This window comes from Stegastes partitus, unplaced genomic scaffold (genome assembly GCF_000690725.1).
Source record: "Stegastes partitus isolate 25-593 unplaced genomic scaffold, Stegastes_partitus-1.0.2 Scaffold1509, whole genome shotgun sequence".
In the NCBI taxonomy this organism is placed as follows: Eukaryota; Metazoa; Chordata; class Actinopteri; family Pomacentridae; genus Stegastes; species Stegastes partitus.
The window spans coordinates 33,921-51,943 of NW_007579240.1; the positions used below are offsets into that span (position 1 = coordinate 33,921).

At 39.5% G+C, this 18,023-nt stretch overlaps 2 protein-coding genes across 2 annotated transcripts in view; both read left to right on the forward strand.

Moving 5' to 3' along the window:
- The window catches only part of slc41a1 (solute carrier family 41 member 1), a 24,788-nt gene extending 14,704 nt beyond the window's left edge, over positions 1–10,084 (forward strand). Inside the window, exons 5-10 of the mRNA XM_008300194.1 lie at positions 15–161; positions 2,841–2,988; positions 3,674–3,753; positions 4,190–4,324; positions 5,238–5,386; positions 5,713–10,084. Coding sequence (XP_008298416.1) covers positions 15–161; positions 2,841–2,988; positions 3,674–3,753; positions 4,190–4,324; positions 5,238–5,386; positions 5,713–5,898 — 845 coding nt within the window. The 3' untranslated portion in view covers positions 5,899–10,084. The remainder of the gene's footprint in view (positions 1–14; positions 162–2,840; positions 2,989–3,673; positions 3,754–4,189; positions 4,325–5,237; positions 5,387–5,712) is intronic.
- A 5,332-nt stretch (positions 10,085–15,416) lies between these two features.
- etnk2 (ethanolamine kinase 2) overlaps positions 15,417–18,023 on the forward strand; it is a 29,493-nt gene continuing 26,886 nt past the window's right edge. Inside the window, exon 1 of the mRNA XM_008300195.1 lies at positions 15,417–15,775. Coding sequence (XP_008298417.1) covers positions 15,629–15,775 — 147 coding nt within the window. The 5' untranslated portion in view covers positions 15,417–15,628. The remainder of the gene's footprint in view (positions 15,776–18,023) is intronic.

The window sequence follows — 18,023 nt, forward strand, 5'->3', positions numbered from 1 at the left end:
CTAAAATCCCACAGGTCTCATCATGATCGGCGTGATTGTAGCATCCAGAAAAGTCGGCATCAACCCTGACAACGTGGCCACGCCCATTGCTGCTAGCCTGGGAGACCTGATCACCCTGTCCCTGCTGGCAGGCATCTCAACGGGACTCTACAAAGAGCTAGGTAACATGAGTCACAGTAATGGTACTTATTAGTTTTTATTTAGTTCTTGCCTTTGGGATCCACTGAGCTTTCAGCTCCATGTGAAGACAGTGCCTAATGCAGCCTTTATCTGTGCGTACTGGGCTGATCTGAATGTGGGTCGGGAACATATGAAGCACACTGAGTGCTGAAGTTTAATTTTGTGTTGCAGTTACAGCTTTATAAATACTGATAATTTTCAAATATTTTTGTGGTAGAAGGTGATTTAGTATTTTAAATGCTGCACTTCAGTACAAATGTATTCTTTACTTGAGCACTGACTTGCTGCATGCACTACGGTCTTGAATTAAACTTCTAAATACTAATGAATTGTGCACCTATAATGCAATTAAAGGATCATCCCAGTTGTCACTCAAGTTTAAAATTCTTTATTACCTTTGAAGTTATAAAACACAACAGTATCTATAGATCGTGTGATCTCTAGTTCTGCATTTGGCTGTGTGTGGTAAATACGGATGGATGCTGAACCTGGCTGTGTGTTTCATCATGAGCAACTCTACAACTGTTTTGTTTCTCTGGTTGGCTCTGTGATAGTATCTTCACCAGGGGCATATCCAGCTTCCATCATTTTAACACCAGAGACTGACACATCTAATCACAGAGTTTGGAGAAACCACTTAACGCATCCATCTGTCTGAAAGTCTACAAGCTTTATGGTCTTACTCACTTTAAATGTCAGAGGCATCTGCAAATATTGAGCTTATTTGGTTTCATTTGTTGCAGACACATCACATACAAACACAACTGGTGTTTCATCGTTTGTAGTTGTCTGAAGGTTCCTGCTGAGTCAGTTGAGCTGTAACACTGCCTCCTGCAGGACGGCAGTCCAAATCCAGTCCTGTTAAGTTTTCATCAGCTCAAACTTGTAGTATGTGTCCGCAGAGCCGGAGGCTGCGTTCTCAGGACAGATCGGACTGCGCACTTCTTCTTCAGCTGCATGTTTAGAGCATTTTTTAGACAGCGCCACCTACCGCAATGGATGATCACTAAAGTGCAAAATTTACAGTTTTAAAGGAAGATGTCACCCAAAATATACTTAGAATTTAAAAAGTTCATTCAAGGACTGTTCCACAGAAAGTACAACTTCATGTCCAAGACATTAAAATGCATTAGTAGATATAGCATTGATATAGATATAGGACAAACTGTACACCTCTCTGCTGTGGCAAAGTATATTTTATTTTTCACAATTTTACAAAGCCGAGCAATGGAATGGCCAGTGGCGGTTTTGGTAGCATCTGGTGCATCTTTTAAATACGGGAAAGGATCTCCCTCATTGAGTTGTTATGATGTGCACCTTTAAAACACAAGACAGTTGGTCAAAATGTGCTTTTATTTGATCACTGTGCAAACATAAATAAACCTAAATCAGACCTAATCCTAGAACTGGACCAAGGACATACTAAATGTCTCAACATTACAAAACAATGTCACAATGCAAAGACTTAACTATGAAAACACGTACTGTGGAGGAAAATGTAGTTTCACCGTTTAGCCTTTTTACAGCAGACACTTGGACTCATCACAAGTGGAATCACTGATGACTGAGGTCCATAAAGGTTCTCACCTGTTCAACTATGACAGAGAACCAGCAGCTCTAAGAGGAATGCAGCATTAATACACCTCTGACATAAACTGGGACCAGTTCAAATAGCTGCAACATTATTAACATAATTTAAACTGTAAAACATCAAGTATTGAACAAGCATTCACACTGAAGGTTATTCCTGCTTATTGTAGACCAGCAGTGATCATTTCAACACACTTTTATCATCTGATGAAGTATTAATATGCTGTCTATAGTTAATTATCATCATCTGTGAGCTGAGCTGCCAAAATTGCACTATGACTCGTTCAAACAAATCAGCAAATGAGCTAAGAGTTGTTTTTCCAGCAGCTTTCATCAGATAAAACAGGGTCGTTTGCAGTGTTTAATGAAAAGTTCAAACATGATTTGTCACAGTTTAGCAGGTTAACAACAGCTTTGCTGTGCAAATGAAGACATCAGAAATGTTTAAAACGTTAAACAATAAAACAATTCACCATCGGTACTCACGTTGTGACTGTCGTCCATCATGGTTCTGTGGCACACCACGGCTCCTACAAGTGCGGACCCATTTGAGACTGAGTTTAAGACTGCACACTCAAACACTTATATTTCAATAAGTTAGACGTAATAACTCTATAATGAGCAGATTTTGTGTTGTTCTAGTCAGAACGTCATAGCTTTTTCCTGATGCTTTGTTGAAAATGTAACGTCTGCAAAAACTGTTATTTTCTTTTGTCTTTAATTTGATTTGGATTGAAGGTTAATTAGTCTCAGGTTCCTTTGTCTACGACAAATAACCTGCAACTAATTCACAAAGCACTTCACGAAATAAAATAAAGACTATAGAAACTAAAAACAAATATAGGATATCAAATATCTATCCAAATCATTTTACCCATATAAGTTTTGGGCAAAGATAAGATAAAATAAAACAATTACTATAATCACTGTCATTAATAAAATATTTTTTTCCCAAAACATGAATATTTGACTCATTACAAGAAATGACCCACCAACTGCTTAGTAAAATGTCCTTCAGCATGGGCTTGGTATGTAAATCCATTTCCCTCTTTTTTTTCTTTCCCTTTCAGAGTACAATGACTATGCCAGCCCACTGGTGTGTGCAGTGTTTGTGGCAATGTGCCCCTTATGGGTGCTGATTGCCAGGAAAGTGCCATGTACCAGAGAAGTCCTCTACTCCGGCTGGGAGCCGGTTATTATTGCCATGGCCATCAGCAGGTAGGATTCTTGTCTTTCTATAAACTTTATTGAATCAGGTCAGACATATTGCAACATACAGTTTATGTGCATTACTGACTGCTTTCACTAATCACACTGTTAAAGAGAAACAGGAGAACAACAATGTGATTGCTTTCAGAAAGCCTTTTGTCACAAATTACACTAATAAAGAAAAAAATGCAAGTCAAAAGTGTAATTGCTGATAGCTTTTAGTAATCACACGAATAAAGAGAAACAGCAAAACAACAGCATGACTGCTGATTGTTTACAGCAATCACACTAATATAGAACTAAAAAAACAATTGAAGATGAGTACCAGATGTGCATAGGTGGCAATATTGATAAATTCATTTCAACATCCAAATAAATAACACAAGTCAGACTTTATCAACCATCAGTGTGTATTGGATATGGAACTCTTTAGGTAAAACAAACAACTGTGCAACTGATGGATTAAAATGACCCGAGCTTTTTTGGCCTGTACAGTATCTCCCACAGTGTAACAGTTCATACTCACTATTACATATGAGATGGATCCTTCAGTGTTTTGCATGATTGTTACAGGTTTCTTGTAGATAGAATTGAGGGTGTTTTTTTTTTTTTACCCTGTCTCTAATATATCATTTGTCATTTTATGAGATTAAGCGATTTCCTTTTTTCATTCTGTGACACTCTTGTCTTTTAGTGTTGGTGGTTTGATCCTCGACAAGACGGTCACCAACCCAAACTTTGCTGGCATGGCTGTCTTCACCCCAGTCATCAACGGTGAGGAGTTATAAAACAAACTTTAGATTTTGATAAAACTTAGCAACAGAGAATGAGATACAGAAAGAAAAGGTATGTGACTGATGGAGATGGCAGCTGCCAAAATGAAAATTAGTAACAATAAACAGATAATCTGGCCAAATACTGAAATGTGTGTGTTGAGATGTCAGTGTGCTCCCCCTTCTGTTGTAATAATAGTCAATGTGTCAAATGTATGCCAGATGAAGTATTTGTGTTCATCAGTCCTTTAAAACTAACAGTTAGTTAAGTGGCTTATTGGATATCTCCAAAATACATGTCTTTTAGACATGAGCGTACATTCTTTATTTCATATTCAAAAACAGGAACTTGTATTCATTTATGTGCCAACATCTGTTTTTATCAGTACTCGGGGTGTTTTGTTATATTTTCCATGTTTCCCCTGTGTCTGTACCAGGAGTGGGAGGCAACCTGGTGGCAGTTCAGGCCAGTCGAATCTCCACCTATCTCCACATGAATGGTCTACCGATGGGGGATCCCAACCCCACCCCGAGGAAATGCCCCACACCCTGCACCTCCTTCTTTGGCTCCAGTAAGCTACTGTGCTGCTGTGGAATGTTCCACTGTTTCTGCACACGCTTTGTCTCATAAAAGCAGATCTTGCCATGCATGGATGGATTACTGATGAGGCCTACCAGGCACAAGCCCAGGGGCCCAAGCTATCAGCGGGCCCTGAGTCCAGGGGCTTTAGTCTGAAGTTTTATTTCTTGTGGTCAATCAAATAACTTCAGTAGGATGCAAAATACCAGCCACAAATAAGAACAAAGACATGAAAAACAACTTCGAAATTTCTACAGGCAGACCAAAAATGACCGCAGAGATACAATGCAACTACACAGAGACAAAAATGGCTTCAAAGAGACGCATAGCAACTACAATGAGACGCATAGCAACTACAACGAGACAAAAACAACCAAAGAGACAGAAAACACCAACAAAACTACCAACAGCCACACAAAAACTACTACAAAGATACACAAAACAACAACAAAGAGAGAAAAAGACACTACAAGGACACAGCACAACTACAAAGAGACATAAAATGGTTACAAAGAGAAGCAAACCAATTCTAAATAGACCAAACAATATCAAAGAGAAACATAACTACACAGAGACACACTATCACTACAAAACGATCAAAAAAAAATCACACACAAGAGACACACAAAAGCCTTTAACTGACACCGTTTTGTTGGCTTCTGGTCTGGGTGTTTTTGTCCTAGGAGGCATCTGGAGCCCTTTTACATATCTGTGCTCAGGGGCCCATTGTCTCATAATCCATCCACGTTTCCATGATACCCCCCAGCCTATGTTTTCAGTATTAGCCCCAGCATCTGTCCATAGCTCAAAAAAGCTCAGCAGCAAACTTACATCTCATCATAGTCTGAAAGAAGAAAAGGTTTGACTGCTCCCTATCTCTCTCCCTCTCCCTCTGTTTCTTCAAGGTGTAAACTCTCGTTCAGCCCGTGTGCTCTTCCTCCTGGTTGCCCCAGGTCACCTTGTCTTCCTCTACACCATCAACTCCCTGAGGGGGGGACACACCACCCTAACACCCATCTTCATCACCTTCTACCTGGCTGCTGCACTATTGCAGGTACACATGTGCTTGCCACACCCATTCATACATCCTTATGTGCAAATAAAGAAAGGAAATATCTCATAAAGAAAATAGATGTGTGTTGTTAAAAATGCAGTTTAAATGTTTCTGTAATAGAGCATATAGTGGTCGTAGATTTAAGTAATTCAAATGAAATGAACATGCTTTTTCTGCTAAACTGAGTCAATAAGGTTACTAGCTCTTTTTCACGTACAGCTGCCGACAGGCTCGATAAACCCAAATAACTGTAGAACATTCAGACAACACTGCTGAAGGCTGTGTTTGCAATAAATATCATTCTATTGTGCTTTGTTTTTCTTCAGGTCGTGATCCTGCTTTACCTGGCAGACTGGATGGTCCACTGGATGTGGGGCCGAGGCATGGATCCGGACAACTTCTCAATCCCCTACCTGACTGCCCTCGGTGACCTGCTGGGGACTGGCTTCCTCGCCCTTTGCTTTCACATGCGCTGGTTCATTGGGGACAGAGATACTAATGTGGGCAACTGACTGCAGGCATAGACACATGCACAGAATAAGACCTTTACACATACTGTACGCTTGCACGCATGGGCAGTGATATGCATCACTTGTTTGCCTGAACACTATCTGAAAGTGGACATCTACAAGAAAAGGGCTAATCTCCTGTGGGACTCTGATTGATGGTATAGTGCACATACCATTTCAGCTTCAGGATATTAGGATATAGTTGTACTGCTGACACAGCAACAGCCCAGAAATCCAGACAGAATCTTTGTTTCACCATAGAAACAAGGTAAACATACTTATCTCCATCTCAACCACCCAACAAAGCCCCAAATACCAGGTCTTCCTGACCTGAAGGCTCCACTACTCCTCCTTTGTTTTACATCATAATTGACTTCCACCACTTTTATTATTATACTATTGACAATTATTTTTCGCAAATAATGTGTTTGATATGAATCAATATGTGTTTTATGTGCATGGCCAGTCCTCATTATTTTCAATGGGGACTAAAGCCCTTCTGTTTTTAAAGATCAATTTTTAACACCTGAAACCACAATGACAGACGACAGCAAAAAATATATCCAATCAAGCCTTGAATGCTAATTCACCAAGTGCTATGTCATATAAACAGAAAACATAGGTTTTAGTTTTGACCTTGGGATAACAGGAAACATAAACTGGACCACAAATGTAACTAATGGGCTTGATTTGAGCCAGAACTAGGAAGACCTGAGGTCAGTCCAACAAATGGTTTTTATCAGCCATTCATAAGATTGAACTCTGTTTGTGTTAGTGGTTGAATCGGCTCATTAATATATTTTCTTTAAATGGGGATTGCGTGTTCATTTAGCCCTCACACCTCCTATCGCGTCCACAGAGGTTACACTACTGCAATTTTTGGCCAGATCTGGCATTACTGTGATAATGAAATGTCCTCACTGAGAAAAGTAAGCAAACACTTAAACTTTGGAAAAATAGTATGTGGAAAATGACCATGTGACTGTGACTAGGAGTGTTTTGATAAACTGGAACACAAAAACATGGCTTACTGTTTGTTGCAGCTCACTCATGGATATGCAGAAGTTAGTGAGGTTTTATTTTACAACCAGTTATTTAAGAAGAGAATAGCACCAGATCCCCTGTGTAAAACCACCTATCAGCTCTCTACTACAGCAGGTTAGCTGTTGTTGTGCTTCCTAAGCCAGGCTTACAGTAAGTGACAAGAGGCTCAACGTGCTGCAATTCACTGCACCAAATCCGCAGTCCTTAGCCAATTGAAGGCCACTGTGTTCACACATGGTTCAGAGTGTAAAATTGTGTTAAGTTGCCTTAGCCAGGATTACAGGTGTTCACCCAGTTTCAGCTGGCACAGTTTCACACCAGATGAAAGGTACTGATAGCTGATAGTTTGTGTGGATTTGATTTACTTTATATCGTAAAACTTAATTTCTTCTCATGATGGTACACATAATCATTTCAGTAAAAGATAAACCAATGATGGTGTCAGGTCACAGGAAGTTGTGGCAACCTTTTTAGTATTTTATTGATGCCACTGACCCTTAGATTCTAATTAATCAAAATATAATCATAGTTTTTCAAGCTGTGTAAGAGCCCAGTCAAATCCGAACATATAAATAGCTGTATTAATCAGCTAAATCAGTTCACACCAAAGGAATTGCCTCGCCGCTCGATGTGTTGTTTGACTTCAAAACACAAGCAGCTTATTCACGATGTCGCACCATTCACTTTTATTCCATAAAGTATAAATTGTGACACAGACAAGAAATGGTTTAAAGACCCTGAGTAGACTGTAGTATATTATTTTAATTCAACTGTGGGAACTTACTGTCCTGTTAGCAACTACAAGCTTGATAAGCCTCATGATAAGCTTGCAGTTAAATAGCAAGTCTCATTAGGTGAACTTTTATTTCGGCTTCATAAATCTTTGTTGACATGATGAGAGAACAACATGTCAGGGAATGGTTAAAGACTGGTGGTGCTAGCTTGTTTCCAGTTTGCCAACATTGTAGACATGGAACTTCTGGTCAGAGCATCCTGAGGTTTTACATGCAAATTCCTGACTGGATGCAAATCATCTTGACTGTGTGGAATATGCAGAAAACCGTGACTGTGGTAGTTGTACTGAGCTGCCAACCGCCTATTTCTCAAGGCCCAACATATTTGACTGTTGTAGTTCCTGGTGTTACTGGGTGTGGAGGCAGATTTCATTGCAGAAGTTTTGTCTCTCTTGCAACAAACAAGAATGTTAAATTAAATTCAGTTTTTTTTTTTATACAGCACCAATTCACAACATATTTCATCTCATAGCACTTCACATACTAAGGTAAAGACTTTACAGATTTTAAACAATAGTGTCTCTAATTAGGGATGAACCTGAACCTCTATAAATCACTGATTTACATGAAATCAGGGGTTAGCATAGTGACACATTGGTTTAATCTTCGTGCATGCCCCCCAAATTCCTTTACATTCACAGCCACACAAACTATTTGTCGTCAGATAAGCTGACTAGTGGGTATACAGGTGAGGAAGAGAATAGAAAAGGAAGTTGTGAGTCATTACGACAGACTGTACTGAGTACGTACGTTGGCCCAAGAGAAACCTGCAAGTGATGCTCGACTTATCTGCTCGTCTATTTTGAGAGGGAGCCAGCAGAATGCATGTGCAGAGCACATAGGATGAAATTGCAAAACATAATTATTTGATCTTTTAAAAGTTTTCGTTGTGCTGTTACAGATAATTTCAATGCATCAATTATGTTGAAATTGTGATTTTGTTTAAGTATTCCTTTCCTCCTTTTCTTAATCTTTTTAACTCTTTACACTCATTGATTTGTATCATGGATTTAATTAAGAAAACAACCACTGTAACCATAAAGCAGCTTCTCTCACTGTTCAAACGCTACAGTGTACTGTAATCTGCAAAAGCACCATCAGAGGGCACCGCAGGGATTCTCTGGTCTGTGTGTCCTCTGGTTACAAACCCACACGTGTCCACTCGGAGTCACTGTTCTCAATTTGTGTGCTTTCATACAGTGTTTGAATGGTGTAAAAGCTGCATCCTTCAATCTGTTCACTTTCAGTCTGTATCTTCCACTCTCTTACTGACCAGGTGCCAGTGTTCAGACTCTACATCAATAGAAAGTTGTGAATACTTCTATAAGGGGACAAGTAATGCTTTGTCTATTTATTTTTAGAAGCACACAAAGCAAATTGTATATACTATATTTATTCTATATATAAGGTTGTTTATTTTGTCATTTCCACTCTATTCCTTTGTCGCCACATTGTTGTCAATATTTTCATCTCTTTCTTCTTTGCAAAAGACCACTAGAGCTTTTTGCCTCTCTCCATAATAAAATGGAAGTGAGGCCAATGACTAGCAAGGTGCCTAATACCAGTCTTGACACACCTCACACAGATGCACATATGTCCTGTCGCAACTGGGGAAGCAGAAGAAATAGAATGGATGAATGTCAGAGTCGAGCTTGATTCACAGTAACCAATTAGGAGATAAGTTCCCCACAGAGTAGTGTCTCTTTAATTAGCTTTGATTAATAAAAGATGTACAGTATGTTGATTATGATGTGTAATGTAACAGTGACTTTATATGATGTGGCAGTGGAGAGTAGGGTTGGTAGCATCAGTTACGAGCTTTTGTTCACGTAAATCTGCAGAAATAAGGGTTTTGATTTTGAAAACCTTTCAGCAGTCTACGTCAAAGAGCACCTGGAAAGTCTGGAATCATGTCAAGCCTCGGTAGAGCTAAGACCCACAAATATACCCAAAAGCCTAAAAAGAAAACAAGGTAAAGTGTCTCTTCTTATGATTCCAGATGTTCCCTCTCTGTACCTAACATAGGTAGCCATTCACCAGTAACCCACCTACTGCCTCATTAACTTCAGTGCTTTGACCCCTTGAGCCCCAGAACTCAGTGGGAACCACCCTCAGGCTGCCAACATCCACATCAAGATCAAGTCCTTGACTGTAAACGTCCTCATGTCCTAGTCAGCTTTGCTGCCTTTGAGGAAATTCATGTAAAGACATGCAGTCTAACGGGGTCTGAGGTCTTTGTGTTCAATGTGTGTTCACTTGTAAAAGCCCTCTTCAGTGAAACAGGAGAGAGGCTTTTTCCCTGCAGGACTTTGTAAATTGCTGGAAATAAAGGACTATATTATTTCATACCATCTCTCTGTCTTAGTGTTATTTGTCACATTTACTGTAAATATGTTGGTTATCTAAGTTGGGCAGATATGTCTTTAAATTGTAGAACAAAGGTTTCAGAGCTTTTTACAGCCTGACATGAATTTATCATTTTAAAATGTTGATCAAACTCATGACTATCATGAGCTTCCAGAAACTTAGGTTTGTTTAGAAACTTAGATTTATTTCCTCAGAAAGTATTCACACCGCTTTAGTATGTATAATGTATAGATAAACATAAGTATATTTATATGCATTTTTATATATTAATAGATAAAATATCCGTTTTTCAGATTCAGTCTACACTCAATGACCTATAATGAAGTGAAAACATAGTTTAAGAAATGTTTAACCCCAACCCTAACCCAAATTTCCAAACAATCAAAAGCTGTGATTCCTGATTTACCAAAGGTTATTTATTTATGACCTTTGCTATGTCACTCTAGATAATATTCTGATATTTTTTTCTTTCCTTAATTGTCCTTTAGATGTGTCTACAACTTAATTTGAGTCCTGTAGGACTTATTTATCTATAAAGCCTAATTAAACCAATCAGTTAGTTCAACTCCAGGCATGTCTTAAGGACATAAAGGCCTTGATGACGTGTAATTTTCTTCTCCTAAATTTAGACAAATCTGACGTTATTGTATTCAGCCTTGAACACCTCAGAAACACACTGCCTAACCAGATGGTTAAGCTGGGTGGCGTTGCCTTGGTCTCTGGTTCTACTGTAAGGAACCTTGGAGTTGTTTTTGACCAGGATACTTCCTTTAAGTCACACATGAAGCACATCTGTAGGAGGACCTTCCTTCACCGACGTAATATTGTCAAAATCTAAAGCTTTGAGTGTTCCTAGGAGAACAGAACTGCATTGTGAGATGGAAGTTTAAAACCACTAGGCTAAAGCTAGTCAACTGAGTAATGGCCTTGATCAGCCTTGCAGGTCAGTGGGCTCCAGACTGGCCTTTGGGTGACCCAGCACATTACCGTCTTGGAACTAAGAGCTGTCCTTCATTGCTCTTTGGCAGTTTCTGTCAAGAGCGCAAGGTCACCATGTCATTGTCAGGACAGATAGCACAGTGACTGCAGCGTACATCAACAGACAGTGAAGGCTGGGCTCCCCCATTCTGTGCAAGCTGGCAGCCAAACTATAGCAGTGGGCTCAGCTCCTTTTCTGCTCACTCAGAACACATCATGTCAAGGGGGGCTGCACGCCCAGCAGAGTGAGAACTCAATCCGTAGGTAGTCAAGGAGATTTGGTGTTGCTTTGGTAGGGTGGATGTTGACTTGTTTCCAGTCCAGCTTTCCTGCTTAAGGTTTTATCTGAATTCCACCTGTCTTAGTTGATCACACTGCCTCTTGTGAAGGAGGACTAGCGATTCTGTGTCCTGTCAGGGTTTTGGCTAAGTCAGCCTCAATTTGTGAAGGCCCTTTTCGAAATCTAGGCTGTCCCACCAGGGGTTCGACATGATTCATATATGAACCAAAAGAGTAGCTTGTTAACTATTCAATCGGCAGCATGCACACTGACTACAGACTAGGTTTCATATCTTATCAGCATTCTTTACACACACATACATACATATTTAGCTAAGAAAGACTATTACGTTTATAATGCATTTGCTCTGCAACCTCCAGGTGTTATACATTTACCAATGAAATGCCACAATTCAGATTCTTTCATACTACAGCAGCAGGAAGCAGCTGTTTTTAGAAAATAAAGCTTCTACCAAACTCATTGTACACTATTTATCCTGCACCAAGGACTATAAAGACTAGTTAGTAAAGGAAGGCCTAGTAGGTTAGGGAGGGCAGTTAGTGGTTTATGAGCACAAAACCTGTAACACGAAAGATTAATAATAGAAAACTGTTCAAATAGTACAATGCAATTTACATTTACTCAAAAGACACCAGTCTACTTTAAGGCTAATCAAACATGCTTTGTGAGTTTGAGTAAATGTTCTGAATTTGTGTGTAAGTGGAAACGCTCTTCAAACGGAACAGTCCCGCTTCCTGAATCGCCCCACTTCACATGAATCATGCAATCTCTGACATATGAGACGTTAGTTTAGCAAGCTCAGAGTTCATTCTTTTTGTAACAATAGAATAGAATAGAATAGAATAGAATATACTTTATTTATCCCAGACCTGGGAGATTTACACACCACAGCAGCATCCAAAAATGTAGAAAGTACAAGAAAATAACAATAATTAAGTAATATGCCTCCTGGTGTCCACACACAGCAGGTCCAAGGCCGTACCGTCTCCCGTTGGGCAGTCAGCATGCTGGCTGAATGTGTGGAGAGTGGTAGAGAGATGTTCTATTCTATTCTATTCTATTCTATTCTATTCTATTCTATTCTATTTTGCATATACATCTCATTGGTAAAATAAAAGTGCACTGAGAAATGTACTATTTAATTTATGCCTCTGACACAGACTTCAAAACCCAACTTCAAAAAAAGTATTATATTCTGCATTACACAAACGTGTTGTGATTTCGGCAGGATGATATTCAAAATGTTATGGGAGGATGAGACAGATGTTTTATTTTTATTCTTATCTTGGCCCTATCATGGTCTCTGCTTTCAAACGGTAAATAATCGAAATTAACCACTTTGGTGGGAGGAGGGAGGCAGTTTTTTTTTTTTTTTAAGGGAATGATTTATATTCAGTTGCAAGCACAAGGGAAAACATAAAAGTGGCTTTTGTGACACCACGTGCCCCATTTCATCTACGTTTGAACTGACTGACAACAGAGTCTTTTTTTTTTTTTTTGTCCAAAGTGGATCTTTATTACACAAGAAGGAGTTTTTGGAAACTCTTCTCAAACACTTTCAAAAGTAACAGGAGACACAGAGCCAGACTGACAAGTGAAGGACATCTGACAGGTGAAGGACATCTGACAGGTGTTTATCTTGAGACAATCCCTCTTCATTTTATTACTATACTGCCATCATGTGGCTGAGAGGTGATACTGCCAGAGTGAAAGCCTTTGCAGGCCATACTCTTTCCAAGGTAACCCAGTTCCCATTTGTACATTAACCTAATTGGTCTGTCGAATAGCACTACAAGACTTGCTGCACAGTGATTTGAATCTGGAAGAGTTGGCGTTTTTGGCAAGCTCATAATGATAGTTCATGTGGACTGATGGCAAGCCGACTTTATCTTCGTGCTACTTCCTAGAGTAAACACACAGAGGTGAAAACTATTTATTAGGTAAAGTTTTAAGCTAGTGTAGCAGGCAGCCTAATAGATTATACTCTATTGCATTTACCAGGTGGCTTTTTTCTCTTTTAGAATCTGGACAAATTACACTTTAAAAACACGTACTAATCTGGTTGGACCACTTTTTATGTGGAATACTGTTACTTTTCAGCTATATTGGCTCAAGTCAGGTCTTTGTACATATTTTATCAATTCACAGCTTTCTCAGCTTTTTCAACCCTCTGTGTACTTTCCTCTTATTTTATTTTTTGGGGGTAATTTTTTATAGCTTGAATAGCCAAATCGTTTATTGGATGTTGCTCTCCTTATGTGTCACTTCCTTTCCCAGCTGTTTTTTTTTTTTTTTATGTTTCAAAATCTTTCATCTTTACCTGGCTGCTTTAATTCACCACTAGAGAATTATTTAATCTTATTTTGACCTATCTAATCTGTGTGTGTCCAAAAAAAACGTTTTTGTTTGTTATATTTATATTTATATTTGTCCCAGGTTTCCCACGGCCATCCCAGTCTTGCCACCCCTCCAGCCATCATACATAACCGACTGTGAGGCTAGTTAGAGGTAAACACATGTGCTGGTAGAACTGGAATTACCTACAGTGACTACTATTTATCTGGCAAAACTTTACTGCACAACAATTCTTCTCCATCCATTCCTATGCATTTAAACAGCACAACCAGCCCTCATTCAACCACATACAACAGGGTAGCTCTGACCAACTAGACAATATTTACATTGATTTTCTAGCAATTGACAGGTTTTGTATAACTGTCATTAAAATGGGGATAGACGGTTCATTACAGCGCTTTTACAGAGCTACAAGCTTTTGTAGACTTTTAAAGACTGGAGGGATTAAACTCTACTATAAAGAGCTTTGGAAACAAGTGACACATACTGCTGACAGTACAAGACTGTCCCAGAATCTGCATCCGAAAGAAAGATATTCCAAAGCACGTCTACATGGATATAGTTTGATATTTATACAAGTTGGTGTCCTGAACTAAACAAGAACCTCTTAGACATAAGTGCCCCAACGTGTACTTATCTTACTTCTCTGATCTCTCCTAATCTAAAAAACACATCGTTAGCAACTCTTCCAGATTTTTATTCAAGTGACAAATACTTCAAAAAGCTAATATACTATATATATGAGTCCTTGTGCACTTACTTGAAAGAGACTTCGTGGCCTAAAGCAGTGTGCTGAAAAACCAAACAAACAAACAGACCAAAAGCAGACCTGAGAAGTTGTGTCACTCCAATGTCAGTGATGGCCTCAACCTGAAGCACAGTTATTGTATAACTCTGCCACAAGTCCTCACAAGGTAAACGTCTCCGTGTCACAATGACATGTACACATGCAGAATCGTGTATACTCATCTCCTGAGGACTTATTCTAACCCTGAGCCTACTCTTAACCTAAACCTATCCTGATCTAAATCTAAATTTGCCTTAGTCAAAATCAAGTCTCCATGCTTAGATTCAAAGATTTACCTTTCTTCTCTACCTGTCTTGAGAGGTGAGTCTCCACAACATGTCCCATAACATGAGTAATACACACATACATAGACTCACTTTAATGCCTCTCCAGTTGCTTCTTGCCCTACGAGTAGCTGTAAAAAGCTAATTTGGACATTGAAAGATGTGTACATACCAAGATGTGCAAGACCTTAGTTTTAAAAATGAACTATAGCAAGAAAAGAGCTGCTCATTCCAGTAGCTACAGTAAAGAGATTTTCCCTCAAGTTTAGATATGATGTGTTTAATTTATATTTAGATTCTTTGCAATTTATTTCAAAACCCAACGAATTAAAGAGCTGCTTATTAAACTCGTGTCTGGTCTACCGACATTAAACACCGTGCTCTTGACATAGATAACGTCTTTGAAATTTTTAAAACCACATTTTCCCCATAATGACTGCATGTACTGTGATTCGGCTCAAAACGGAAACACTCGGAAACACTCGGAAATAATGGGCGTGCTTGGCTGTGGTCCGTCTTAACCGGCGGTACAATCGGATGATCCTGGGCGGGCGGAGCTAAGTCGGAGGAAACGGTACTGTTGGCCGACTGCTCCCAAGAATACCGGCGACGAGCACTCATACCCGGCATCATCACTGCGTTCAACTCACGGTGACTACAGCAGCTATCACTCAAGATAAATTTCTGAAGCAAAGCTGAAGTCATTCACGAAACCACGCAACGAAACAAGCGACGTATAAACCAAGCAACACTTACATGCTTCTGCTTCTCGAAATATCGGTGAAGGACTCGGAGATTACTGTGTCAGATAAACCGCTGCAGGATGGAGACGCAGATACATGTGCCTGTCGGGTCGCCGGTAATTAGAAAAATTCCCATTTTTGTGGACGAGCAAAATGTCACGGAGGGGGCGATGAAGCTCATTAAAGAACTGAGACCGGCGTGGGACACGAGCCATGTCAAGACCAAGGTAACGTTAGTCACCAAGCTAGCTGCACACAGTATGCTAGGCTAAGCTAAGATTGACAGCTCGGCAGCATCACCAAGCACCACCAGCTAGCTAGGAGTAGGGCCGTGGAAACATGACCTACTGGCTGCTTTAATTTCTCTTAACTTACAGTAAATTGTTAGTCAGAGTCTTTCCTCGTTTATCAGTGAATACCTCCACTGCTTGATATTCTCTTGCAATAGCAAAAATAACACGCTAGAAAGCAAGGTGCACTCACAATTAAACTTGCACTCTAAGCTACCACAGAAGTAAGAAAGATGGTTATGTGTGGAGCTATTCCAGCTACAGAGAGCTTTATATGTTCAGCGTTCACAACATGTAGGCCAAATATAGCCTGGAAGCCCAGTCCTGCTGTCATCTTAGCGTTAGTGGCCATATGGTGGGGACGTTACGGTCAGGTCGGTTGAGGAACATGGAGATTGTAAGGAGGGAGACACACTTAATGCAGACTGTATGATGTACAGACAATAAGAGCAGATTGTTTTACATGTAGTTGAACTCAGTCTGGTCGTGGATTGGTTCGTCTCTGTGCTGTCTCGTCAGATGTTTGTAATGCAGTGACTGAATGTTAATGACAATGGAAAACAGCTGCTGTGGTTGAGCATGGCCACCCCAGACTGTCTTGATTGTATGTAGTTAACAACGAATATCCTGTTTAACAGTTGGTTAATTGATGCACTTTGTCATTTTTTTAAATTAACCAGTTTCGCTATAAAAATATTTTCAACCTACATGTCAAAACTAAAATGAATAAATTCTTAAATTAAGCTTTCTGGTTGCTTTCTTTTTAAAATGAATTAAGATGATTAGGTGGAATTGTGCACAGAAGCTTAATTTAGTTATTTATTAAATAAATCAATATAAATAGATAGTTTTAGTGACTCATGTCATGCCTCCTGGTAATAAATAAATGCTAACCTATGTTCAGTGTTACCTCTGTAGATATATTACATACGAATTACAAGAAGCTGCCACATTCACACTAATGAAAGTCGCTTTGTGGTGCTTATGCCAAAAAAGTTCTGCACCTGGATGTTTCCAATACGTCTGCAATTTTGCAAACACAGAGCATACTTATGCACTTACATCTCGCTGAAATTGCAAACTTGCAGGATGCAAAGTGAATGTCCAACTTGTAGTAACACAGATGAGCCATCTTAATATTTGTAAAATCTCCCAGAGTCAGAAAAATAAGTTTAATTTTTGTGATGCAATGGCATTGTATAGTCTATGACACAGGATTTTCTGCAGTGCAAACACAACAAGCAGCGAGTGAAATGTGAGGAGATGTTGCACATGACAATTGCTGGCTATAACTTCAAGTGAACGGGTTTCATCTTTGAGTCGAGCAACAAGTTCTCCTTCAAACATCTGTGAGTGAACTCTGCTTGATTCTGGCCATGTAGGAGGATCAAAGAACATGTTTAGTGTGAGTCTGAGGTGTAGTTTTACAACATTAGTAAAAATTGCACAGTGGCTGCTCAGCTTTCAAGACTCACTACGCCTGTACGTTGTAGCTGACGGTGCACTACCAAAGCACTTTTTGCACTTTTGAGTTTCCCTTTCAGGATGTGAGTACGCACACATATAGACTTCTGAGAGTAATTATTTGGGTCAGTGGGTGTGCTGAACATGAAGTCTCATGCTTGACTGAAGTTCTTGACACGGACATTTTCCAGAAAACAAATGACAACTCCAAAGGAAATGTGAACAGTGTAGTTTCACATTTTACTATGCAAAACTACATGACCAAAAGGCAAAGATTAAATAACAGTTGTCTGCAAGTATGTAGATATGTCCCTGTCCTTTAAAGTGAAGGTGTGGCTGCTCAAGTTTCAAACTGTATTAGTTCTGGAACTGGTCTGTTGCTTGCTTGAGAGACTCACTGTGAAGCGAAGCCTGCAATCAGAATGAGCCAGTAATTCATGTTTCAAATAATCACGGTCTAGTGATATGAAGCTTTATCTTAAAGTCAGAGCTCCCACTGCAACATATAGCTACACCCCTACTGTACATGATGGAATGTTAGATGGAACTGGTCGTCTGATTTAAACATTTGGAGTCAATTGTTAGTTAAGCTGCACCACTGATGATCATAAAAATACACTGTTTTTGACCATAGACTGTATAAAAGATGGACGTAGCAACTGGCCCTGAAAAATGAAACCAACCCGAAAGTGTCAAAAACCTGCAATATCACTACGTCCGC